Raw genomic sequence first — 27,104 nt, 5'->3', positions numbered from 1 at the left:
GCCCGGCGCCGGGCCCCGCGGGGGGGGGGGGGAGCCCCCAGCCGGACCCGCACCCCCCCCCCCCCCCGCGCAGCGCCGAGCACCGCGGCCGCACGTGGGGCGGGCGGACCGCCCCTTCCCGTCGGCCCCCGCGCGCCGCGCCGCGCCGCGCCGCCCCGCCCCTCCCTGGGCGCGGCCCCGGAGACCCCGTAGCGAGGGCAGGTGCGCGCGCAGCGGCGGTTGGCGGCGCTGAGGGAGCGCGAGCGCGCGGCGGGGGGGGGCCGGGCCGGGCCGGGGGCGGCCGTTTGCGCAGCTCGGGAGCGCGGGGGGGGGGGGGACGGGGGACGGCCTGGACGGCGAGGAGCGCCCGCCCGCAGCCCGCGACCTGCCGCTGGTGCCGCCGCCGCCGGAGGGAAGAGCCGGGCGCGGCCCCGGATACCGCCGAGGAGCCGCCGCCATGAACAGCGTGGGAGGCGCCGACGAGATCGGGTGAGGGGGGGGCGGCCGCCTCAGGAACCGCCGGGGCGGGGGAGGGGCGGGGGTCCGGCTCCCCTTTCCTGCGCCCTGAGGCGAGGGCCGCGCCGGAGTTTCCGCCGCCGCCCGGGGTGGGGGGCGACCCCCCCCCGCCCCGGGTCCCCCGTCCGCCACCGGGCCCGTCCGCCATGCTGGGCCCCTGCGGACCGGGAGGGTGTCGTCGTCCCCCCCCACGTGACCGGCCCGCGCCGGGCTGCGGCGGCGGCGGCGGCAGGTGCGCGCGGCCCAAGGTCACCCGCGGCGCTTCCCGCGCCCTCCCGGGAGCCCCGGCCCGGCCTCGCCACGGGGCGGGGGGGGGGACACACACGACACACGGTTTGTTTCCCCTTTCTCCGTTGCTGACGAGGGGAGGGGGCGTAAAACCCGCCGGTGACTTCGTTCCGGTGACTCATCAGGGCTTCCCCGCGTGTGCCCGGAGGGGCCGAGGGCCGGCCGTGCCGCGGGCCGTGGGGCAGAGACCTTCGCTCTTCACCGGAGGGACGGCAGGACAAAGGCGGCAGCCGGGAGCCTCTCCTCGCCCCTCGCTTCCCTCCTCCGTGCTGCAGAGGAGCCCTGGCGCTGCGTGGAGCTGCCCTTCCAAACTTCCCCTCCGCCGGCGGATGCCTCCTGCCCGCTGTCCTTCCGCACGAGCCGAGTTTCGGTCAGAAAAACGCCGGTTTTAGTTTAAAGGCCTCCCAGAGATTTTGTGGCTTCTTCAAACCGATGGCCTGCCATGGGTCTCGTTCTTCTGAGATGGGTTTAGTATTATCCTGCTTCAGTGCTGTATTCTGAACATTTAAATTATGAGAAATATTAGAACTGAAAATAGCAAAAAGAAAATGAAAAAAAAACCCCTACGATTGGCTGCTTAGCTTTCCCGACAAGTTTTGGCACAGAACGTGCACATCGTAACTGGTCACCTTTTTTGAAACTAGAGTTTCTGGGCACGAACCAGTCTTCCGTTCTCGTGCTGTCTCCAGCGCATAGTAAGCTGCTTATTTACTGTGCATGTTCTTAATTTGTACAGTCTTAAAAGTACAAGAGGCAGGACAACCGTTTTGAATATAACGTGTTGCTATGAACAACACGCGTTGCATGAGGCATGTTTAAATGTGTAGGCTTTGCTCTGAAATTGTTTTTATTTGGTCCCGGGCCTTAATTACTGTCTAGTGCCTTGTGAGAGACCTGATGAGCAGACTTCTGTGTGCCGCTGTTCTAGATCCGTAGGTGAGTGCAGGCTGCAAGTTACTTGGTGAAATATTGTCAACTTTTATCCCAAACAGGCCCGGTTGTCACAGAGCTCGTTCCCAGTTGCAGACTGCTTAGATTTTGATCTTTCTGAGTTGTAATCAGATTTGAAAGGGTTGGATTTTAATCAGAGATGTTAGTTTTCTTTTTTCTCCTCCCCTAAAAGTGCTCAGACAGAAAGGTAAACGCGTAGAATAAACTGCAGTTTTAGTCAGCTGCCTATAGCTGTGTGAAGGAAGTTCTATTTTGAAAGCTGTTGTGAGATGCGAGTCTTAATAGGAAGTTACGAATTTAACCGCTTTTCTAGACAAGAGATTTTAAGTTAAGAAAAAATACTTGCGAAGGCTGTAGGCCTTGCAGTCGCATTGGTCTGAGTAGGTAGGGCCTTGTGAGCGTTATTCGTTGTAATTAGTACTTGGGACTATTTTGGATGAAAGAAGAGCGCTGATCTTGAGATCCTTCTGCCCTACAGGATGTAGCTGATTGGGACTGCGCTAAGAGAAATGATAGATGTTAGTCAAACTGCCAGATTATTTTACATAGGCAAAGAGTTTGTGCTTTTGTTGAGTTTTGGTACTTTTAAAATACCTGCGCGTGCTTTCGTACTAATTCTGGGGTTATCTGCTTCAGTGACAGATACATTTATGGCAGAAGAGAATAAATTAGCAAGTAGAATTTTGTCAGGAAATAGTTGAAGTGGAACATGGGGGTTCGTAGAACTTAATAAACGTACTGTAACTTCTGAAGAGTCATTACTCTGCTTCCTGCTCCTGAACGGAGCACTGCGAGGAATGCTGGTGCTCCAGGTGCGCCGTGTCTGCCGGTGTCTTTCACTTACTGGCGTACGGTGCGCACCGTCGTACCATTCGTGGCGCAAAGAGAGGCCTGCCCAAAGAAATGGGCTCGCGTTTTGTGCTCTCATCAGGCTCGTGCTGGGGAATTGCTTTACGTTCTGTTGGGGATGGACTATAGCAGCCGTCTAACGCTACAGTCTGTAAATATGTCGCTTTACGGAGGTGTACGTTTTTGAGGGTGGTATAACTAGGTATGAGGACAGCGATGTCAGCAGGCTCAAACCGATAGCACAGTTTTAATACCTACCAGCCCATAAACTGTTGGAACAAAAAGTTTTATAGGAGGCAGCATGTGTAAGACCTCGTGAACGGGCTGGTGATGCAAGCTGAACGCAGGGAAACGAGCACGCACCTAGCGTCATTTCATACAACTGTCTTCCTTCTGACAGCTGTCTTGTACAGTATTGCGTCTAGATTTCTGTGTTAGGTAGGGATTAGTTAATTCTGGCGTTTGCTCAGGGTGTTCAGACCACTCCATGGAGGAGTCAAAGGCCAGGGTAGTCCTGGCTTTTGGCATTCTATAGCGTGCATATAAATAGAAGCCGTGTATTTACATACAGCTGCTGTAGTTGACCTTAGGCAACCCTGCTTTTTTGTTCGTTTAAATGTATGTGGGGTGACTACAAATAATTAATAATGGAATTGGAAGGTTTCAATGACCACTAACTGCGGGGAGTCTTCCTTCCCTGCAGACAGCTTGATGCTCTGTCAGAATGCAGCTGGTATTTTTAGATCGATCTTACGTAGATTGATCTTAGATACCAAGCGATCAAATTTAGTTTAAAAAAAAAAAAATCCCAAAATACAATTGGTCAAAAAATGTAGCTAACGCACAGTCAAGGGCCATGAAAACTTTAATCTGAATATAGCATTAGATCAGTTATTTTTTTCTTTGCTGTTAGGAAATAACTTTATTTCCTTATAGAACTTTCCCTAAAAATAATGGCACAAGAAAGAGCAGACAGATTTGTGCGTCTGTCCTGTACGTGGAGAGGAAACGTAGTAAAGGGACAGTCGTGGCAGCTACCGGGAAGTCTGCGTGTGGTGACGACTGTTGGGTGAAGTTTGGCTGTTACCAGAATACGACCTGTTGCTGAAAACTGGCTGGTGTTGAATAAGCTCTTTGAACTGGTGCCAGGAACGAGCTCTTTGCCGGTGGAGGGGGGGGGGAGTTTTCCTATGCTTGAGAAAAACTTTGTCATCCTGAAACATGCAAGTAGAAGAGAGGCCTGCTTTCAGCGAGGTCGATAATGGATGAAATGTCCTGCTTGTGCTATTATCAGATGCATTATGATAATGCAGGAGCAGATGCAGCCACTGTCTTCTGCAACACTGTGAAGACTGTACTTTCTTTGCACGTTACTGGTTTAGTTATTTTCTGTCCTGCTTAAGAAGATGCTTTGATCTGTGCTTAACAGTTGGTCTTAATTTTTTTTTTTTTTGAAAGATAAGACTTATGTCACCTCTCAACTAGAGACTTAGAAGTAAAATTTGCCTCGATGGAACAAGACTTGTATGTACCACGTAATACTGAATTTAGTCACCCCTTATTTTCGTGTGTAGCATACCTGCACTCTTAAGGCATTGGTTTAGTCACTGTTGGCTGTTGCATAAAGGTCATGACACAATGCCGTATCACGGGGAAATGAATCAAAGTGAAAGGGGACTGCTGGTTTCTTCTGCAAGCTGCCCTGCTACACAGGACCTTCTAGGTGCAAGGCTTTCACTTCTCTGATGCTCCCTGTGCACCAGCAGCTCTCCAGGGGTGGCCGATTTCTTACTGCAGTTAGCTGCTCCTGAAAAAAGCAGGTGAGAGGAAGTTTAGGGGTTTTTTTTGTTAGAAGAACCTCGACTTTCTCCGTTTACGTGAAGGTGCACTAATTCCCGGCCTCAGCTCAGCTGCAGCTATACTCGGATATATCTGAGGGCGAGTAGAAGACAAAGCAGACTATGGTTCCTCTCTTTGAGGACTGATAAGAGAAATAGAGGGCATCCTCCAAAGATAAACTATCCCAGCACTTGTCTGTGCAGACCCATAAAACTATTAACAGAAGAGCTTTTGAGTTGGTGCTTCTTACTGAAAAGGGCCAAGTGTTGAGGTGGCTTTGAACTAACCTTTCATTATGGAGTGAATTACTTTGCATGGAAGTCTTGTCACACCCTAACGTTGATAAAGAGTTGCAAAGCAGACAGTCTGGCATCTTGCTGCTCCTCTTTGTGCACTTGCCCAAGTACTTTGGCGTGCTCTGACATGAAATGGGACAGATTTGGATGCTCTTTTCAGAAGATGGGGTTGCTTCAGATTTGACTTAAGTTTTAAGCATGGAGTTTAGTTTGGGTTTTAGCCATGACCTTCTCATCTATTTGGAGATATCTCTCAACTAGATTGTGAAATGGTTTCACAACTAATTGCTGAATTAGTGCTACTCTGTTATTTAGTACTTGCCTCACAAGTTTGCCTTCTATCTTAGACTTGAACTTGGTGGTTCTACTTTTGCTTTCATTTAACTAGAAGATAATGGTAGACAAAAGTGATTCTGACTGGTCTTTCTAGGTGAGCGAGGGAGTAACACATAAAAGGAACGGATGAAGGGTTTTTGTTTGCTGTAATCAGCAGTTTAAGGACTTTTCTTTACCAGGACAGTACTTCGAGAACACAGGGGCAAGGAAGCCTGAGGGCTGACAAGCTTTTTTGATCTGAGGATGGAAAAACCTCATATGCTTTCTCTTTTGCTCAATTTTGCAGCTGGAGAACAAATATAGAAATTTCAGGTGATGCCCAAATCCAACCACTGCATCTAGATCAGCATTCCTTTGTGTGCAGTCTGGTTCTTTTAGCTGTGATTCCCGTTGGGCTTTGACCTTCTGGCATGGGAAAGTTGGCCACATCATCTCAGGGCAGATGCACTTACGCTGCTTATTATTTGTAAGTTGGTATTAACCAGCTTCAACCGCTGGCATTGTTTTTCATATGGCGATACCTCTCAACGTAGGAGATGGTAACATCAGATGTGTCTGCTTCAGAATCTGGTGTTATTTTTGCTACAATACCGGTTACAAAGGGCTGCAGCAGCTGTGTTGCTAGTGTATTTTTGTGGAATAATTTTTTTAACCTATTTTGGTTGTCAGTTATCTTTCTGGTAACATTCTGTGTTAGGCAGCAAATGGACGTAGGAGAGCCCAACTGTTCTTTGAACTTGGTTTCGGAGGCCTAATGCAAGACTGTGCACAACTCTTGATCATTAACCTGGGATTAAAGCAGTTAATGGAATGGACTGGGATACTTAAACGAGGTTGTCTGGTTTTCTGTTAGTTTGCTTTATCTCAGAAGTTTCCTTAAATTGGAACTGCATGGACCCTGCAGTTGTTTTCTTCTGTTGCTCAGAGAAGTTGTGTAAGTAACTTAGAGCCAATGATCCAGGCCTTGACAGGAATCCAAGCATCCCATTTTGATTGGGGGTGCGTGGGGGCTAACCAGGTAGAATGACTTTAGAATGGTGTTCTTGGATCACTTTTCAAATAACTTCAGTGATGCTTTGTACGTATTTTTCTGAACGTTGTAGTGTTCCGTGCTGGAATTCCTTTCTGCCCCAGAAGGGCAGGTAAATGCACTTCGTGCGATGTTCTAAGTTTTTTTTCCTTCTGGCTATTGTAATGATTTCTCAAAGCAACACTGCCTTCTCAAATACCTGGAAATAAGAAATTTGGAGGAACTTAGGCTTTTCTGATATTTTCGTATTCTCTTTGCGTAAAAATAAAATTTATTCCTGTAATAAGCTTACAATCTGTTCGTGCTTGTGGCACACAAACCAGATGCTTCAGTTTTATGTGTGTCTTCATGAAACAGAAGGTAGTTGTCACAAAGAATAGTGAATTCTAGTGAAGAATGGGCTTTGCAGTGTATTTTGGAGGCCTCGGTACCACCAGACCTCTTCAGAATAGCTGACTTCTGCGTTAAATAAGATGAAGCATCTGTCGTGTAGCACCCTAAAACTGCTGTATGCTTCGTTTGCAGAAAACTGTTTGTGGGTGGCTTGGACTGGAGTACGACACAAGGTAAGCTATGTATTCTACAGTCGTTGAGCCAGGCCTTTGTGAACAGCAAAACTATGTACAGATACACAGCTTTCTAACAGGCGGTACCGTGGTAGGAAGATTTGGATGAGATTGTACTGCTCTCTTCTGTTAGTAAAATTTTTTTCTAGAGAGAGTTCAAATATCTGTTAATCACTTTTGGGTTTGTATTTTCTATCAGTGTTTGGTATTGAAGTTTTTGTCAACTCAGATGACAATTTTTTATCATTGCTTTACTGTGATACTACTTTTCTTTCGTGTGAGTGGAAATAAAGCAGTCTATACCATTTGTTTAGAGGAAGTAAAATTTAATAACTTTCAAAAGATGAGTTTGAACTTGTTTAGCTATTTGCTTATCTTTTATGTCATAATTGCGAACACAGCCTGGTAAAGTTAATATCTGGTTCTGTTTAATATATGCTTTTTTTTAACAGAAACTCTTCGTAGCTACTTCTCCCAGTATGGAGAAGTTGTAGACTGTGTAATAATGAAAGACAAAACAACAAACCAGTCTCGAGGATTTGGATTTGTCAAATTTAAAGATCCTAACTGTGTGGGAACAGTACTGGCCAGTAGACCTCATACGTTAGATGGCCGAAATGTAAGTTGCTTTTGTGGTTGTTTTTTTTTTTTCTGCTTCAGAACTTTCTGCTCCAGACTGCTTCAAAGATCTGTTTTAAATTCTGGCTTCTTAGTTGCAGACTGGATAGTGTAAAAGTTACCTGGTTGTTGATTTTAATTATTTACTGTACGACAGCTTTAACTCGATGATTTGTGTCACGTTGTAGAAGCGATGTATTGACGATAGCTTTGATCCGAGGAGCTGGATTTCAGCAGTGCTGTGTTCAGCTGCCATAAACGTAACTTTTAGAACAATATTCTGCACGCTGAGATCTGACCAAACTGGAACTTCTTCCAGATTGATCCAAAGCCATGTACACCTAGGGGGATGCAACCAGAAAGGACACGACCGAAGGAAGGATGGGTAAGGAAAGATACTTGGTGTATCCTGCCTGTTTTCCAAGTTTTGGCTTACCTTCTAGCAGTTAATTGAATTCACTTGGATGATATCCATGTTTTAAAATCAGGAGTCAGTATGCAGGCCTTGAGTGTAAATTTTATTTCTACTTAGATTTCCATGGTAAAACTCCAAGTACAATACAGCGTTAACGAACGTTTTGTGTGTACGTCAAACTCAGTTTGTGGGTGTGGTATTTTCTTAAGCTCTTAGCAGTTCTTTTAGTTGAGTTCTTCAAACCTTGAAACAAGTGTCTGGAAGTGCACTCGCAGGACTGATGCTCTTTTCCAGCATACTTCACACCCTGCAGGTTAACACGATTTCATTATAAAATGAGTAAATGGCCTCAGAACACAGTCCCTAGTTTTCTGATCTTCTGAAGAACAGAGACTGGGTTATAACTGCGAACACGAAACTTCTGAGCTCTGAACATGCAGTTGCTTCACTTTAATGACTAGGAGACTTCAAGCCCGGAGATGGCTCCCCCTCAACCTGCAAGAGACCATTGTTCATGTTTAAGTATAAAATGATAGAAGTAGCCAACTTTATTGTCCTTCTGATTGAATTTTTTCCTCCTTGATTTAGCAGAAAGGATCCAGGAGCGATAACAATAAATCAAATAAAATTTTTGTTGGTGGGATTCCTCATAACTGTGGCGAGACAGAGCTCAGGGAATACTTCAAGAAATTCGGAGTGGTGAGTCATTCAGCATGATGGCAGTTATCAGTTGGTTCCAAGATGCTTTCCCTCCCCACTGCCTTTTCTCAGATTTCGTCAAGCTGTCAAATTTTGGGTTAATTTAGACAAACTGCTGTAGGGACATATTGAAGCATTTTGTGAATAAACTGTAGTAAACGTTCATCATCTTGAAGTGTATCTCGCTGTTTGTCAAAATCTATTGCTCTGATATGTGACTTAACTTTGCTGCTTCTGTCTCCTCTTGTTTAAGTCTACCTGATGCATTATTCTGTTCCCTTCTTGCAAAAACTCCTGAGTTGAGTTGGCTTAAGAATAATTTTTTTCTCTTTTCAATTGGTAACTTACAGCTCGGGGATTAAAAAATTTTTGTTGAATTTTTTTTGGGCGGGGGAACAGCGAGTACTTCAGCAAGCTTATGTCTAAGATCCTCGTCTTTGACTGCGTGTACAGATAGGTTAAATTTTGCAGTCTCCTGCCATTATTTTGGTAACAGTAGCTGCTTTTAAAGCATCATCTGGAATCAGCTGAGTTCTGTTGTCCCTAGAACCTCCATTCTAGGGACAAACTACTACTCATGTTATGCACCTGTTCTTAATTCATTTTGTAACCTCAGACTGAAATGACTATATCTCCTGATTTTGTTTTTTTTTCTATTTAGTTTTAATTCCCATTTATCCCAACTACCATTGCCCCTTTAAGATGGTAAACTATTGAACTAAATTACTAAATTCAGCTGTGAATAAGTTTAAGAAACTTAAAGGTTGCCTGGGTTAAATTCAAGACTGTGGCAGTGGATGTGAACTTGCCATCTTTGAGTGGCATTTAGTGTGTTCTTTTGATACATTTTTTAATCACCTTTCTCTAAGATCTCTTCTTAGTGGCAGCAAAGGATTTGTTGATTTTTCTCAAGTGGCTAAGTTTATCAACAGTACTGTATTTAAAATTTGATTAAGATAATTTAAAAAAAATATAAAAGGCAATGGCTAACAACTGTTTCTTTAGTTTGAAAGGCTGCAGTAGATTTGTAAATAAAAATGGGGGAGCATGTTCCACAGCTGTGGAGCATAATTTCTAAAGGCTCTTCCTCACAGACTTTTGGCTTTCCAATTCTGACCTCTGGATGGCTTGGGAGATACAGGGTTATGTTCCACCAAATATAGAAGGCAACAGCCATTAAGTGTAAGTGCCTTTAAAAGTAAGTAGTAGAACTTTAACAATAATATAGAAATTGGGGAGTCTACGTAGCATTCTTAATGAGTTATCTTTGGAGAAGTAGAGGCTCTTATATATGTTTTGTGGCCACAGAGTGAAGAGGCAAAAGCAGGCGCTGGTTCTTAGGCATGGTAATTGCTTGGTAAATAAGACCAGTGTGAAGAAGGGGATCCAAATGGACCGGTGGGGGAAAAAATCTGGCACTGTCACATGGCATAATCCCCAAATGGGGATAAATCTCAGCTGTTAGCATCCAGTAGGATATAATCAAGTGAGTGTATACGGTGTAATAACTTGAAAAGTATGTTTTCTGGCTGTAAGTAAAAGGTGAATTTGCATCAGATTTTAAGCTTATTCAGGGGATTCTGGTAAAAAATATCCTAAGAGTGCCTTGAAGGCAAAGATGTGATTCCATGAGATCACACACATTTTGTGACCGCTTTTCTGCATCTGAGAAATTTAAAGGCAGTTCCTTTCAGCTGTTTTAATGTTGCCTTTGACATAAATGTTACACCTCTGGCTTTGTTTAAATTGTAGCTCACAGTGGTGCTTATTCTGAAAAAAATTTTGAAGCCCTCGAACAGCTTGCATTTTCCATTTTTTGTGGGTTTTTTTAAGTTAAAATCACACTGATACTGATCATCCATAACTTAGGGGGTTTTTTTGTAATGCTATTTAAAGCATCAATTTATAACTGGTACTCTGTGCCACACTGATATGCAAGTAAGTAATTCAGAGAAGCTGTGCAGATTCTTAAACGTGTTTGGAGTTAAAGCTGCTTTTCATGTTGGGAGTGAAAATGTTTAAAAATGGAAAAAGTAATCTTTTAAGAAGCTACACTGACGAATAGTATGTTGAAAACCAGAAACCTTTGCAGTTTTTTATAGGCTATAGTGTGGGTATAAACAGTGTAGCGACCTTAATGCTAGATTAAAATCTTAAGTGTGATGAGACCTTAAAAAGCCACAGTGTAGCGGCTTTTCAAAACAGATGAACTCAGGCTTTTCTTAAACTCCCATAAAGAGCAATATTCCCAATTTGTTTGCGCTGTGCTAGGACAGCCTGGTATTGATGGCTACATCGAGCATTTAATCGTGCTTTGTGGATGGAGTGCGGGAAACCAGCCTGTAGTAACTGTTTATAACACTCCCCTGGTAGCACAGTTAGTAGAACTTCCCTTCTCTCTTCCAGGTCACTGAAGTTGTAATGATCTATGATGCAGAGAAACAGAGGCCCCGAGGTAAAGGCTGATCTAGTTTGTCCTTGAAATTTCTTCATACTCTCCTATAGTCAGATGGCAAACTATTTCACACCATCAGAAAAGGTAGACTTTTTTTTTTCTGTGTTGCCTCAGGAAAAAGAATAATTCACTGGGCGAATATCGCTCCAAGTCTAGACTCTTCATCTACAGCTTTAGTTGGTATCTGTGCATTTAAAGTCAGATGTTTCATGTTCATTTATGGGTTTTTTGCTAGTTTTTTAGTTGAATGAAATTTGATTCTCGAGCCACTCCTGTGGCTTAAGGTACTATTGGGGGAAAAAAAAAATGAGCAGACTTTCCTCCTGTTCACATGAAAGGTATGTTGATGTCTGTAATTGCATGGGGGGGATACTCCCGTTCAGAGTACTTCTGAACCTGAGATTAGAACAGAATCCATGCATTATATACTTTTTGTTTTGGTTAAACGGCTTCACTTAAAATTAAAAAGCCGCACTTCTTAAACTACACAAAATAATTCTGAAATATTTTGATTGGGATGTATAATCCCTGTATGCTAGACTGCTTTTTTAAGGAGAAAAAAAACCCACCAAAAAACAACTGGAAGTTTCACTAGACTATTTAATCAAGTTGGTAACCTTTGGTCAAAATATGAAGCAAGTTTCATGTCATCCACCTTCCATTGCATCTGTCATCTGTTTGACGATTAAGAGGCAATATTTTAAATATGTGAAGCTCAGTTGCACTGACCACCTTGTAGCATGTTCTACATGCTAGAGAATAGTTTGCCATCTGAACTTTCATTTATCTTCTGACTCATTATTAAGAAATATATTCTTCACTTCATATTTATTAAGCTGTTAAGTCTTAGTTTTATTTTTAATTTAGACATACATCCTTAGTGACATATTTAAGTGTTTCATAGTAAAGTATGGTAATGTTAAGTAAGTTATTTTTTTTTCTTTTTTCTCTGTGAATTGTTTGACTGTGATTAACGATATCTCTTTAGATTTCTTCTCTCTAGGTGATAATTTATCACAGAGGTACAGGCCAGTTCCACAGTCAGAGGAGGGACGGGCTTTGTCTTTTATTGGAGTGTAAACGAAGTTTCAATATATTTGTTTTTTTGTTTTCTTGCTTTAGCTATCTTAATCTTCTTTCAACAGATACCTTTTATTTAAGCAGAACATAAATTCATCTATTTAAATGCTGCAGAGCATCTGATTTTAAATAGAGGAGGCAGTGGAGACAAAGATACGGGCATCTGGGTATAATTTGTGGCTGAAGTTCTGAAATATTTCAGTAATTATTGTATCATCTATATATATCTTTGTAATATTTAATCCCAGCCTTGCAGCCTCTGAGCAAAAGGTACTAAAACATCATGCCTGGTCTGGATTAATCCTGGTCTCAATTAATGGCTTCTCTGCTTAAAGCTATACTAAAAAAAAAAAAAATAGAGGGCTTCGGGTCCACTTCCTAGGTGGTAGCTTAAAGCAGAAATGACAGATGTGCGCAGGCTTGCAAACCTGTCTCTATCCAGTGTGCAGATGTACTGCAGAATACTTTCCCCCTTAATTCATCTGACTTCTTAAACTGTTCTTGAATCCTGTTGCTCTGGCTTTCGTTTTTGTTCTGTTACATTCTTTTATGTAGTGTGGTAACTAACTGTCATCTCCAAAAATGGCCTTGTCAGTCCCTGGGGGTGTGCTAGGAAAAACTCCTCGTAGTTTGTATTCGGCACTCCTGGTCATGCATCCCAGAACACATTTTCTCTCTTGCCTTCTCTTTCTGATCTGTATTCTGTTCCATAGAGTGCTACTCAGTCTATACGCTTGTCCTTTTAACACGATACCTAAATGACTATATATTTATAAAGTTTAAAAGGCCAATTCACTGCCATCTTCTACTCATACCATTCTGAATTTTGCCTTTTTCCATTAGCTTTACCATCCTTGCATTTTGAACAGATCCCTTCCTGCATGTCATTTTACTAGTTTGCTGGTAGGAGGAGGGAAAAATTACCCCTGTTACTAATCCCTGTAGCATTCATCTACCTTCAGCTTCTCACAAGAACACTGGGAACCAGATTCTCGGTTAGTGTCAGAGCTACAGTGACGCCCTTGAGGAACCGGCTGTGTGTCTTCAAGTATCCCAAGTCGTCTTTGCTTACTCGCAGTCCCTACCTACTTCTGTTAGCTCTCCTGCAAGCAGTGCTTTCATCAACGTTTTTTTCAGAGTCCCCAGTATAAGCGCAGCCAGCCTAGTTACATCTTAAAAGAAACAGTGGCTTTGTTGCAGTCTCTGCTTCTCATGCTTTCTATTCTTGGCGAAACCAACAACTGTGAAGTAATTTACAGGTTCTTGCTGTGTTTGTTCTCTTCTTCCCCTTGGCTGCAAACCAGTGTCACTGCTCTGTTCGGTAGTTCACTTGGATTCCTGCTAAATGCAATTAGTTTCTTCAGTCTTCAATAAAGTTCTGTCCTTCAAAAAATAAAGCTACTGGATGATAGAATTCATCACTTTTGCTGTATTTAAAATTTCATGTTGTTGGAATTTTGCTGTGTATTGTACTCTTGATTTCTTCATTGTTCCTTATCTTGTGGTGTTTGACCCTTTTAAATCCTTTTTTTTTTCCCCCCTTTACTGGCTTCCTCAATGACCTCTTATTCTCCTTCCTTCTCCCCCTCCAAACCCCATCCCCGTACCACAATATTCCCCTCCTTCAGTCTTCTTGGAATCAAGTTAAACGAGCAACCTTCGTATGTAGACAATATCCATCGTTTTTTCTTTCCCACGTCTTTTTAGATAAAGGCTGTAATACTAAATGTGTGATTTAAATACAAATACTTTTCTTTTGGCTCTAATACTTAGATTTCTAGTTAACCTCAGACAAATATATTGTGATGAAATGCTGCTCTTGGTTTTTGAGGCTGCTTTCATCACAGGTCAACAAAACTTCGTTTATACTGCCAGTCTTTTGTGTGTGGGAAATGCTAAGTTTTTTCCTTTTTATTTTAAGTTTATTTTAGTGATGTCTTTTGCTCTTGTTGCTGACAGCAGAATTTGACCTGCTGGAATCTATTTTGGCCTGTATCTTTGTGTATTTTTTTATATATAAACTTTCTCTACAATAGGCCTCTTTGGGCTTACCCAACCCAGTTGGATAAGCTTAGAGAGACACTAACTGTTATAGATACTGTATTTCTGTTTAACGCTTTAGAGCAATATATGGCTGCTGTCAGCACTAGCTGCAAAGCAAAATGCAAACCAAGGGGGAAATCTTGGGTTTCAGAAAAGCAGAAATGCATCCATGTTCCATATGCTTTTGATGCCGCACCTCGTTTTTCTTTCTAATTTTTATTGCTCTACCCTTAGCTAATCTAAAGAATGGCACAATTTATGTACTGCATGTGTTCTTACCTTTCCTGGGATTTGGTTGTTACACCAGCAATGAGTGGTTGATGGCATGAACCAGCCTCCGTGTTCTGTGAAATTAACCACTATTTTGCCACTCTCTCGGCAGTATCAGCAGCTACAACCTAAGTGCAGTGGTTCTCAAAGTGTGACCTCAAAAAGCGATTTAGGCCTGGGGCTTTGCCTCTCTTCCGGCGTCTTCTACAGGCATGAGACGCTCCCCCGCAACCTTTTAAAAAGCTGCTGGGTTCAGCTGAGCTGCCACCATCGAGGGCTATGGTCAGATAAAAGGGAACGAGCTACCCTTGGGGATCTGGAGCAGTTAGCAATGTCTTGGGCAAAAAGAGGGACTGAAAAGCGTTGCATAGATTTTCAAGAGAAAAGCAGCAGAAAATATAAGAAATAAAATAGACTAAGGGACGTGACGGCAAGTGTCGCATTCCATATAAGCAACGCTTCTTTAGTTGGCAGGGGTTGCTGCGTTCGGAAGGAGTAATGTCTGTTACGTGCTTTTTCTAAGGTGTGGAAAACTTGAGAACCTCTGATCTAGGTTGTTAGTTTCTGAAGCTTCTCATTCATCCATGGAGTGGTAAAATTTTTCATGCTTTAACAGCTACATTTCAAAGACAACTTTCTTATTTTCCACAGAAAATATTCCCTAATTGGAAGAGCGGGATAAGGGATGGGAGGTAGTTGCTTTGCAGCTTTGGGGAACAGGGACATAATAGGTTTTCTTGGGAACCTAGTCTGAATCAAAAGATAGGAGCAGCAACGTTGCTTGCCTTTAATCTGCTGTCCCACGAGTATTTTGTTTTTAATCATGTGGCACAGTTATAGTTATGACGACGTTAGCACTTTTTTTTCCATTTCCTGGTAGGTGGGTTAGGAATAAAATAAAATTAAAAGGTAGTTAACAAGCTCAGTTTGTAAGTTGCATGTGTGAAACCAAGATGAGGCATTAATTGCCTAATGACAGGAAGTATCCATTGCAATTTTCTCAGATTGACTTTTTTTGAAAATTTAACACAAGTCTCGGTTATCTGAAACCCCTGCTTGAACCCTTGGTCCGCCCCTAATACTGTTCATCATCCTGTTTTGTGTCACAACACCCTGCTACCTTGATTCACTCTTCGTCGTTGGCTAGGTTTTGGATTTATTACTTTCGAGGACGAACAATCAGTGGACCAGGCTGTCAACATGCATTTTCACGACATCATGGGCAAAAAAGTGTGTAGTTGTAGTTTTATTTTACCTTAAGAAAGAACCAAGTCTTGGGCAACTAGCAATTTCACTGGTGAATAAAAGTTATTGATTCAGTTAGGCGGGAGAGCGTGTATGTCCAAATTCGAGGCTTTATCCATGAAGGTGGGGAAAGTCTTCTGAGTTTGCTTAAACAGGCGAGAAAGGCAGTTAGCTTGTGGCGTAGCCCATAGAAGAGACAGATCTTGAAAGCCTGAGAACTTAGGCTGTGGGCTGTTTTGGTTTGGGCAAGGCCTTGTGCTGACAGACCTGGGGGGCTGCTCTGGCTGAGCATAGCTTACGTTACACTGAATTGATGATGACTGCCTTTGTTTGGAGCACTGCTTAGGTGCAAGGATAGAAGTTAGTTGTTTCCAGCTGTTTGAAAATCAGAATCCCAATGAAATCTGAGTTGTTCAAGGCTTGGTTTAAGATACCACTCCTTCAGATGTGTATTTGATACTCAAATTTTGAGGTGGTGTGAGACAATCTACTTTATATAATCTTAAACTTAAAAAGAAAAAGAAAAAACATCGTGAAGGATTGGTCTTTTAAAAAATTGGGTCACTTACTGTGAAACTTTGATACAAACCCACGTACTCTATATAGTATTTAACCACAATGCAGTTAAGTGACCTCTGGTTGTTTCATCTTCATACTGTGTTGTCAGCAAATGGGTGTTTGGTAGGGAGGAATTTTTTAGGCTTGCTTTGATGTTACCTGGCAAGGAACATGCTTGTACCTGTGGAAAAAAGCTAAAAGCAAAGTAAATTGTTGCAGGACACCCAAGTTTTATACAGAGAAAATAGTAACTTCTTAAAGAAAAATTAACCACAGGAAATTCTGGTAAATTTAAAGTCCTTGCAGCTTTACAATTTACCCACAATTTTTAAAGTAAGCGTTAAAACTGCTAACCTTAGAGAGACTTTAAAAGACAATGCAAAATTATACAATGCAATAATTTAAGGAAAGTGACAGTGTTCTTGTGTTTTCTGGAAACCTGTTCACTCTATGTGTTGATACTTCATAAGCATTTATTTAGCTAGCAGGGGATATATTCTTGCATATCAGTGGAGTTTTGGTTAATTATGCAGTATATAATGCTTTTTATTTCTGTGAACTTGTTTTGGGGTTGAGGGGTGGGCTGACTTCCTAATAATGGAAATGAAGCAAATGAAGAAATGTGCTTGTGTGGTCAAGAACATTTGTGTATGTTCTTGATTACTAGTGCTTTCCTCTCGTGAGCAGTTGAGCTCTTGTGAGCTCCTGTTTGTGAGTGGATGCGCTGACAGCAGTAAATTTATGTTGGTATGTGTATGAATTATCTATATCCTATGTACATCCTCTGATCTTGCCTTGGAATTGCCTTAAACTTACATGAACCACTTAAATGAGAGGTCATATCACAAAGCAGCATGCTAGATATAAATAGGAACAAAGGATAGTACATCTGCTGTAATGGCTCTGGGAAAGCATGGAGAACCCTGTGTGAGCCTTCGAAATGTCACCTCTTATGCTGCCAGTTTTCAGAATACGTCAGGGCTAATTCAGGGTTCTCCATTGTTTCCCAAAGAATCTCAGTACCAAGATGAAATAATCTATTTTTGCCTTTTTTTTTTCTCCTTTCAATGACATAAGAAGCAGAAATATGCAGTGTTCTTTCAGCTAGGAGCAATGGAGATGCCTCATTTCTTGGTGTAAACTGGGCTTTAGGCAGGCGTAGAATTTTAACCTCGGCGCTAAGAATATTGCACAGGGATTTTTCAGTCCTCAGTTTGGCAGTTCACCGCTTCCAAATGTGCACTGAAAAATTAATGGATTAATGAACTCCAGATACTCCGCACTCTTCATTGACTAATAATGCCTACTTTAAAAATGGTATCTCTTTCTTTTTGGTAATTAAAAAGGTATCGCTGAAATGAATCCATATGTTGTTGAAAGGAAAAAAAATTAAAATTGCAAGAAAGACTCTGCTTTTGTAAGCAATAACCGAATTCCCTCAAGGCAGATGTGTTAAGACTCATTAATTTGAGTCCTTTGAAAAATTCCCTTGGTTCCTCTCTGGAAGGGCCTTCAGCTGACAGAGATTTGGTTACTGTCATGTCTAATGTCCTTGGGGCATCTGCAGTGGGGTGGGGGCGGGGGGCTTTGTCCTTGCCTTGTGCCTGTTTCCTGTTTGTTCTCTGACATGAATGGTTTTTAAGACATGGCAGGAAGAATTCTGAATACTTTATTTTCCATACTACTCAGGCCCATTGATGATTGAGATTTATTTTCTTTGTACTCTGGCACCCATTAAAATTAATCATAAAATAAAAAAGACTTTAATTCAGCATGCATGAGTGCTGAGAGTGTTTCATTAAATCAGAAACTGGATTTTTTTGAGAGGTTTATATTGAATGTGCAGCTTATTTTAAGTAGGTCAAATGCACTTACTCGATGGCTTGGAACACTAGGACATTTTATCTTTGAATAAAATAAGTTAAGCACTGTGGCTTACTAATTTTAAAAACAGGAGGGCTTTTGTCACTGACTTAACACAGTATGAAGATTTGCTTCTTATTGACTCAACTGTCCATTTTTATTACTTGCATGTTTGTTTACTTTTTTGTTAGATGTAATGTAAGATTCTCTTATCACATCCATTCCCTCTGACATTGTTTGAGTTAATTGAGATTCTTTAAGCGTTAGCCTGGGGAAGGTAAGTCTTTATCTTCCATTAGACATTTAAATAAAATCTAAGTTTTAAAAACAAACAAACAAAAAACCAAACAAACAAATGTGTGTTTCTCAGGTATGAGCAGAGCTGAAATTGTAGTTAGATGGGGTGGGTTTAAACTGTAACTTTCAAATGAACCCCAAACATGTTTGAACAGTTAAAGCATTAGTACCCTTTTTCAGAGCGTACTCTTTACTCAAAGTTCTTTTTTTACTGAAAATGTCATCTTTGTAACTCCCACCTTAAATGTTAAATTAGGATATGAATAATTTAAAAGATTATGCTTTTTTTAAGTGAAGAGTCGTTGTAAGAGGGTACTGCTGTTTTAAGATTAAAGCCAATGAATACTGTACTATGACGAAACATAAGTGATTTGTAGGATGTGTTTTACTTGAAATACCTCAATAGTAGGACTTGTAATGTCTTACCATCATATATATTGTACCTGAGAAACATTTTAAATTACTGGCCTTAAGTTTAGTAATTAAGTATTTAGACATAAGTCATAAGATGCTAAGTGTAGTCTTAAGTGTAACTAAGGGTGTGTGTGAAGGGAAGGGGGGTATCTTAACCTGCACCATCTCTCCTAAATGGTGACTCTGTTTGTTTAGGTGGAGGTGAAACGTGCAGAGCCTCGTGACAGCAAAAGCCAAACTCCAGGGCCACCCGGTGCCAGTCAGTGGGGAAGCAGGATCATGCCAAGTGCTGCCAATGGCTGGGCAGGTCAACCCCCTCCAACCTGGCAACAAGGATATGGCCCTCAAGGTACTGCTTTAGTCGTCTCAGAGTCGCTGTCGCAAGAGAGTCTTGCCTTTACAGCTTACGGGTAATTTGGTCTTACTGGCAAATGACAGTATTCCCAGAGGTTTATCAATGCTATGGCTGTGCTGGATTATTGGTAGCAGAACTGAAATTCCACACATCAGTCCTTCCCAAGTCTGCTGAGATTGTTCCTTCACTTCTTTTCCCAAAAAACGTGGTTTCATAGGGCAGAAGTCAGTGGGTCGTGCCGAGTCTAGCATGTGTCGCAGGCAGTGCTTCACCTGTTCTGTTTGGTTCTGCCTCTCCCCAGGCAGAATTGGCAGGGTTTTTGGTACTGTGGAGAAGGTGTTGAGAAAGCTCAATGGCTCCAGTTGTGACTCCGGCTGTGGGACTGTGGCCTGCGTGAGACCCTAATGAAAAATTTTGTTGAAATACGGGTTTTCAAGGATGAGGTGGTTTCAAAGGAAGTTATAAGTAAAACTTGAAAGGGATGAGAGAAAAACAGATGGCCTTGTCTTTGGATTTTATTGCTTAACGTAGTCTGGAAAAATAACAAGCAGCTATGGGGCTAGCAGTGGTGCAGGGGAGCACTTACTGCATATAATTTTCTTGATTTAGCTTGAACCCTTCAGGGCTGAAAGGAGCAGCCATGTGTTTTGGGTTTGATGGCTATAACCCCCACAAGATTTTGAAGACAGGATAAATATGCTGAGTTCATCCAAAGACAGTTTTGATAACTTGTGGAGAAATACGGTGGTATAATTGAGTTGCGTTTGACAGAACAGAACTTGCTTGCTCTGATAGATGAGAAATTTTCACCTGGGGGGGCTAAAGGGAGTGTCACTGCTTCATCTATTGCTACAATAGATGATACCTCAGTGGAGGGATTGCTTGTTTCCCCGTGGTGCTTATTAACTTGAAAGCTGCAGCTGAGGCTTTGACATTCTGCACAGATGCGCTAATCTGCAACTGCGCAAATGGAGAAACTAGATTATTTTCAATGTGGTTATTTGTAGAGAAAATGATATCTAATCTACTGGAAAGATTAATGTAAAACAAATGCAATTATCTTTCAATCTTAGTGCTGCAACGAATGCAGAAGATTGTTTTTGTGGTTCAAAAACTTCAAAAATAACTAGGATAAACCTGGTAATATATTAAAAATGCTTTGGATGTGTAGTCTGCTGTGATTCTCAGTATTTTTGTTCTTTATACTAGTACAGTTTCTTGCACTTGGTGTGCTCGTGGTTCTTGAACGCTCCATCTGATTTGAGCTTGGGGACTCCTGTCTTGTATCCATTATTTGCTGAATGATTCGGAGTCTTTTCAGAATTGCGTATTCAGAAACAGTCCAAGACTATTTCTTGGACCATAAAGATAGATCTGTAAGGGACACTGGGGAGGATACCTAGTCTATTCCAGAGCAAGATCAACTTTCTTTCAAATCATTCCTGTTTCATAGTATAGAGCTTCAATGCATGTATAAGTTGCTTTTTTTTTGTTCTGTTTTAGGGATGTGGGTGCCAGCTGGACAGGCAATTGGTAAGTACGTTATATGGGACCAATTTTAAAACAAAAATTCTACTGAGCGAGGGTGCAGTTTCTTGAAGAATTCACGGTGATTTGTGGATTTCTGTAGTATTTAACCTACATTTAAATGTTTGATTGAATTTGTCCTGAAAGAATGAAGGAGAAGATAGTATATTCTTAATGAATTAGTAATGGGAGCTGACATACATCCTGCTGTTGCCAGCCACACTAATTTGTTATCGAGGCATTACGTTCTAAACTGCAGTTATTTACAGTAGGGATACTTGGAGGACAAATATTTCCCAATGTAAGAATTCACAGAAGGCTGAGACTGCGTCTGAAATCTATCAAAGAGCTTTACCCCATCTAGAGGATGCTGACTTAAGCAGCAACTTTTCATTACTAAGCCGCTTTAGTTCTTGGTTTCCCTTAATTTTCTAGGTGGATATGGACCACCTCCTCCAGGAAGAGGAGCTCCTCCACCACCACCACCATTTACCTCATACATAGTCTCTACGCCTCCTGGAGGATTCCCGCCTCCGCAAGGATTTCCACAGGGCTATGGCACCCCTCCACCATTTAGTAAGTGACCTACAGGAGTTTGGGTACAGTCCATCACCACATTCAGTTTTCAGCTTTTGCTCATCTTTCTCTGGACTTGGATTTTTTTTTTCCCCCTATGTTTCATCTATCCTTAGATGTTTTGCCTAGATTGTATATTCTGAGCTATAATTAACTGTATAAGTATTTTTGTCAGTGAGTTGGGTTACTTTTTTCTTGTGTGCAGTAATCATTTGCTGTGTTCTGTAGTCTAAATCTGTGTTGCTAAATGAATTTAGATTTATTGTGTTACCCCTATTACGACATCTGAGAGAAAAGTTAGAGATTACTGCATGGTCACCTGGGCTAGACACAGGCTGGGATTTTCAGAGAAGCTTAAGGAATTAAGGTCGCAACTGGCATTGGACATGTAAATAAGATTTTAGCACCTGCCCCCTCAGGCCACCTTTTGAAAAGTCTAGTCACAAACCTGGTTTAAAAAAGAAAGCGGAAAATAGCACCCGGTTATCTAGAGTTGCTTGTTCTGCTACGAAGAAACCATTTGTTTGGGATACCCTTTTTTTCCTCCTAAGATCTTGAGCAATATGGCTTCCTCCTCATGTCTCTCTCGTGTGCAAGCGAGCGCACAGAGGTGGTCCCTAGTTCTACTTTATCGCTTTCTCTTTGCTGGTTGCTGATGCGGCTGCAGTCTTGGGGTGAGATTTTTCATAATAGAAGGTATGTTGTTGGGGTCTTTTAGCCACAGTGGTTGCCAGAGTGTAGGAGTGAATTACTGCACGGCCAGCTGTAGGTAACAAACACTTTGGTTTTAATAGACTTACAAGTATTTTTAAAAAAAAAGTTGTATCATGCTCTAAAGCCAAGCGAGAGGTCAGAGTGGTGTTGACCCGTATCTTTTCACATGTATTGTACTTTCCTCATGTTTCAGGTTTTGGTTATGGTGCTCCACCTCCTCCACCTGACCAGTTTGCCCCACCTGGAGTACCCCCTCCACCTGCCACTCCAGGGGCAACACCACTAGCTTTTCCTCCACCACCACCACCATCTCAGGCAACTCAGGACATGAGCAAACCCCCAACTGCTCAGCCAGAATTCCCTTATAGTCAGTTTGGTAAGTAGCTGCATATAAACTAAACAGCTTGATCTTTCTCCCCTTCCTGCTTTTCTTTTATATTCTTGGGTAAAAAGTCATTGTTCAGAAACAGTTTGCTAACACTGAAGGCACTTCTCTCAGGATGGGAATGCCAGCCACCAGCGCTCAAGCGATCCTTAAATCATGCAGTATTCTAGCCAGAGGGTATTTTCTTAATCAACTCTAAAACATTGCTTGTATGCTGTGAAATAGTCTTCAGAGACTTGTGCGCTGCTAGGATAAGTTACTGATTTGCACTCTCCCTGAATCTGTACTTAAAACTTTTTTTCTCCAAGAGCTTCACAGAGCTTGTAGTCAACTTTTTTGTGTAACTGATCAGATTGGAGAATAGACTTCAAGAGTAAGAACAGCATCGAGAGGCGAGCAGTGCAGGGTGTAAGAATCCAAGCTGCGTGCCTCTTCCCCCCTTCCCCCCATTCCTTTCCTGTCTATCTCAAGTTATAGTTCTGTCAGAAGTGTGTAAAGTTCTCCATGTGTGCTAGTGCCTGCCTGCTTCGTTTGAAGTGCCTGCAGAAACTGTTATGAAATGAACACTTCGTAAAGTTTTTTAAATAGATACTATTCGAAGTTCCAAAAATGTCAAACAGACTCTGAAGGAAGACGAGCCTTTCAGATGTGTTTATAAAGCACGCATATGCTCTCATGTTGAGGAATTTGAAATGTTTTTCAATTTGTTTGTTATAAACACAGTTGCTTTCATACATAGCTTTGCCCTTGTGACTCAAGAGGAAGTTTTTCTTGTCTTGCCAGAACTTGTCTCTTTGCAGACTTTTTTTGAAGGGGGGTGGACCCTACTAAATAAAGTATCAATCTGTGCACAGTCACTTATATTGAGTGGGGAGCCAATATTTGCGATGTGTTGGAAGTTTAGGAAGAATCTGTTTTCCAACATTGTGAACAACTGGGGAGGGGGGATTCTAGTATTTGGAGTGTATGGTACCACTTGCCTCTTGTATATTCTAGGAAGCCTCTTTGCCAGTGAAATATTTCAGGTGTTCTTAGTTAGTCTCTTAAGAGTGCTGGGTAGGGAGGGAGGAAGAGGTGTGTAGTACTGCATTTTGAGGAAGAAGGCTAAGAAGGTTAGTTGTTTAAACCACAACTGCAGTTAGTCTCTCACCTCAGGAGTGCTTTTCTAGCCTGAAAGCTGTTATGAGTACAAGTGCTAACAGGGATAGAGGTATTTAATATGCTACAGTACCACAGAATCATCCACCTGTTCATAAAGCTGTGTGTAAAATCTTTTAAACTTTTTTTTTAAAGAGCTTCGGCACTTCATGTGATTGCAAATTAGTTAGCAGCATTGCTGTACAATAGGCAGTCTAGCTGATCTGCATGTATTTACATAAATGCATAAAGCTTACGGGTTTTAAAGAGGCACTGAGTTACCTAATCGTTGTGGCATTTTAAGATTTGTCCTGGCTTGACAGCATCTTAAATGCTGCTATGTTTACAGCTAGGATGAATGTAAACACTAGTAAATTAAACGCTAACATGGGTGTCTCCCTCACCCTGAAAAATTATCTCTGTACAGGGCTCTCTTGGGGTTCGTCACCCTGGTCTCCTCATTTCTTACTAGGGCTGGGTACCTATTCTCAAGACCCTTCAGGCTACGCGCCAATACTTTGTTTACACTCTTTTGGTCAGGCTGAGCAGTGAGAAACCTAGGTAGGTGGTGCCTATTTACAACCAATGCTCTTGATATATCTGCGTTTGGGAAATTAACTTGGGTTTCTTGCAGGGTCTCTTTTAAGAGGGTGGGGGGGAACAATGCGGCTCAAATGTTTACTTTGTGAGTAAGGGCAATACAGTTCTTTATGTTCATTAGCTGGCTGAAGGGAAAACTCACGACTGAAGTACGAATGACGCTGCTGTTCACTTCCCAGGCTGCTGCATTGGCGAGGCTTTATCCTGTGTGATCGAACTGAGCTCAGGTTCTTAAGCAAGACAGTAAAACCGTAATGGTCGGCCCTTAGAGAGCAGAGCCCTCTGAAACAGCAGGTGACCTCGGTGTTTCACTGTGAGGTGCTGGTGCAAGCCGAGAGCTGCAGCAGCAATTAAGAAAGCAGGGGGAAGACAATATGTACTGAAACGTCTGGCTGTTCAGGTTTATGCTGTAGGTTTCCTTTGTGATAAACAAATTGAGAACTGTGGTTTCCACCACTTAATGCTGTAACACTGCAGTGTACAGTGAGAATAATGATTCCCCCCCCCCCCCCCCGAGCCTCACCCCTTGGCAAACAATTAAATCGTATTTTTGGTTGCCTGCTTATCTCTGTCTGAAAAAATGACTGGATTAGCATTTTGAGCTAATAGAAGCCTGTGATAGATGTGTTTTAAGGCTCGTTAGTGGTAGCAAGTCCTGAGAGACAGGCAGAGCTTGAAATTTAAATACTGAAGACATGCTAAGAGACTTTGTTTTGGATTAAGAGAGTTAAACCTGCTTTAAGCCTGCATAGAGAGAAGCAGAACTGCAGAAATGTACTTAGTAATTAGGATTCTTAATACCATCTTTCATAGCAGAGGCTTGCACTGATGCCACTGTTACGATTAAGAGTCGTATTTAATTACGGGAACTTTTATTAAATTTCTCAGTGTCCTTAACTCACATCTAGTTGTCTTTCATATTGGCAGCAAGAATTCCAGCAAGTCTTTCGTCTTCACCCTTTCTCCCTATCCCCAAATTCTACTTGCTCTAAACCTATTCTGAATCTGGTCTTTGGCATGGATCACGTCGCAGAGCGTGGTCGCAGCCTCGCTGAGTAGGCAGAAGGGCAGTGTGGCAGGAGAGAAGTGTTTAGTTCCTCAGATCGAGGAAGAGCAAGTTAAACATTAACTTGCAGCATGCGTTAGCGTAAACTTTAGTTGAGACACAGTACGGGTTCAGGCTTAAAAGTAACTGAACTCAGATGCAGTTGGTGGTGTAGGGGACGTGGGAGAAGGGCTTTATAGCTGCTTACTGACTGCTGCTTCTCTTCAGCCGGGTTAGAAGTATTCGCCACCATCTGCAGTAGCGGGAGGGTGTCAGGTTTTGAAATGGAGCTTTGTTTTTTGAACTTGCAACAAATAAACTTCAGCCTGCCCGTGCAGTGAGTTTTCAGGGGAGGATGTTAGTTCTTGCTAAGGGCAAATTTGGACCAAGGGTTCCATTATAAAGTATACAGTGGGGGCAGTAGTCGCAACCTTCTGGATTCTGCTTTGCCAACTTTGCCCCCTCATGTTTCAATTTACATTTTTTGAATTGAGTATTCCTTGAAAGAAAGGCTGATTAGTTAATTAAAAAATATATATTTGGGCAGCAGTACTCTGCTTTTTGAAAGGGAATTTAAGATTGTCTTCTTCAGCGAGTCTTTTCAGCGAAGGAAGTTTTTTGACTGTCCAGGGGAGATGGTGAAGCTGGCTCTACAAAGCCAGAGTTGAGTAACTCTGTGCAGTCAGTCTGAGGCGCTGCAGTTTAATAGCTGTGAGGTTTCAGGAAGAACTTCCTTGCCACATCTTCATCTCTGCTGAACCTGACAGTACTAGCTTTTAGCAATAAACAACCCAAACCAAAACAAAACGACTATTCGGAATGAGCTGACAGCAAACCTGCAAGCCACTTGAAGCTTCTGAACAGCCATAATAGGATAGTTTAACTACCAGCCTGGGTAGGATTACCTCAAAAGTGAAAACGACCATTTCTGCATACCTATTCAGTTCGGCTTTTTGCTTGTTTGTTCTGTATGAGAAGGTAGATAATCGCAAGAACTGAAAGCAGCTGCTTATCTTAACGTGTTAGACAGAGGTGTCTGTTCCTGAGGCCGTGCATGGGGGGAGGGAGCGGCGTCAGGTTTTGCATTTGTGCCTCTGTTGTTGTGCGTGTGGGTGACACTGGAAGCTTACTCTGCCGCCTTTCTCCCTTCTCCCCAGGGTATGGACAAGACTTGAGTGGTTTTGGACAAGGTTTCTCTGATCCCAGCCAGCAACCCCCTCCCTACGGAGGCCCCTCGGTGCAACCATCAAGTGGCCCACCTGCAGGAGGAAGTGGTTTTGGACGAGGACAGAACCATAACGTGCAAGGATTTCACCCCTACAGGCGCTAGCGTGGGCTGGCAATCAGGGAATTCTGTCCACACAGGGATGTCTGGTACCAGCTGAACCCAGGAATCCCAGACTTCTGAACTTGTGACAATCACATACTTGATGGAAGAAAAACCTAACAACATTTTTTTTTTTGGGGGGTGGGGGAAGATGGCTTCTGAAGGCAAAGCTGTGGGTGTTTGGACTGCAGTTTTTAAATATTTTCCTTTCTCTAACCCATCAGCACAAATAAAGAAAATGTCACTGGTTCAAACTACAGGGTTTTAAAAATGTCTTCAGCTTTAATTCAAAACTTCAGGTTTCTTTTTTTTGAAATTATTTTTCCTGAGCCTTTGTTTTACCGTATATTGTAAACTTTTATGTTTAAAAGAAAAAAATATATACATTTACAGATTGTGAAATTTTTAAGAGAAATTTTCTACTATGTATGCTGGCTTATTTTTTAATTTAAAACAGGGTTTCCGTTAGCACTGTTGGAAGTGAGGGTAAGCTGCAACCCCCTTACTCCTGACATTAGTGGTGGGGCGGATGGTTCAGAAACTCTGGGAGTTAAAAGAAATCTACTGAGTGTATTTTGCTTTTGTTACCTGATGGTATAGAACTGGTAACAAGGCAGGTGCAGACTTGTTGACGCACAGAGTCACTTACGAAGCGCAGTGTTAGATCTGTGCTTCAAATGCTTTCAAATCCTCTGTGGATTTCATTGGGGTTAACGGAGGCCTTGTTAAGATGTAGATTTCCCTCAGGCAAAAGGTTTAGGTGCATTTTGCACTAACCAGTGATTACCCCTGGTTTGAATAAAGAGAAGTACATTTGGATTAGAAACACAA

General features: G+C 42.2%; 1 protein-coding gene across 6 annotated transcripts; it reads left to right on the top strand.

Annotated features, from left to right (window-relative positions):
* Nucleotides 1–345: 345 nt before the first annotated feature.
* On the top strand, nt 346–27,104 carry DAZAP1 (DAZ associated protein 1). 6 transcript variants are annotated; one of them, XM_076359560.1, is made up of 13 exons: nt 346–468; nt 6,610–6,650; nt 7,103–7,269; nt 7,588–7,653; nt 8,272–8,382; nt 10,789–10,837; nt 15,378–15,460; nt 18,803–18,956; nt 20,466–20,495; nt 20,925–21,065; nt 21,973–22,155; nt 23,774–23,862; nt 26,104–26,172. In XM_076359560.1, exons 1-12 carry the CDS (start codon nt 437–439, stop codon nt 23,851–23,853), a joined length of 1,137 nt encoding a protein of 378 aa, XP_076215675.1. In that variant the 5' UTR covers nt 346–436; the 3' UTR covers nt 23,854–23,862; nt 26,104–26,172. The 6 variants fall into 6 exon arrangements, with proteins under 6 accessions (XP_076215675.1, XP_076215674.1, XP_076215673.1 ...); XM_076359559.1 differs by having other exon boundaries at nt 23,729–23,862; XM_076359558.1 differs by lacking the exon at nt 23,774–23,862 and having other exon boundaries at nt 8,275–8,382; nt 26,104–27,104.

The sequence above is a fragment of the Aptenodytes patagonicus genome, chromosome 25 (assembly GCF_965638725.1).
Source record: "Aptenodytes patagonicus chromosome 25, bAptPat1.pri.cur, whole genome shotgun sequence".
NCBI classification, from domain to species: Eukaryota; Metazoa; Chordata; class Aves; order Sphenisciformes; family Spheniscidae; genus Aptenodytes; species Aptenodytes patagonicus.
The sequence above is the reverse complement of the archived record's forward strand: the minus strand, read 5'-3'. Positions and strand labels throughout refer to the sequence as shown.

What these genes read in the sequence shown, in the direction of transcription:
- DAZAP1 (XM_076359557.1), top strand. Translation starts at nt 437, where the DNA reads ATGAACAGCGTGGGAGGCGCCGACGAGATCGG. An exon ending in GGAGGCGCCGACGAGATCGG is followed by an intron (nt 469 to 6,609) that starts GTGAGGGGGGGG and finishes CTTCGTTTGCAG; the next exon opens with AAAACTGTTTGTGGGTGGCT. An exon ending in CACGACCGAAGGAAGGATGG is followed by an intron (nt 7,654 to 8,271) that starts GTAAGGAAAGAT and finishes TCCTTGATTTAG; the next exon opens with CAGAAAGGATCCAGGAGCGA.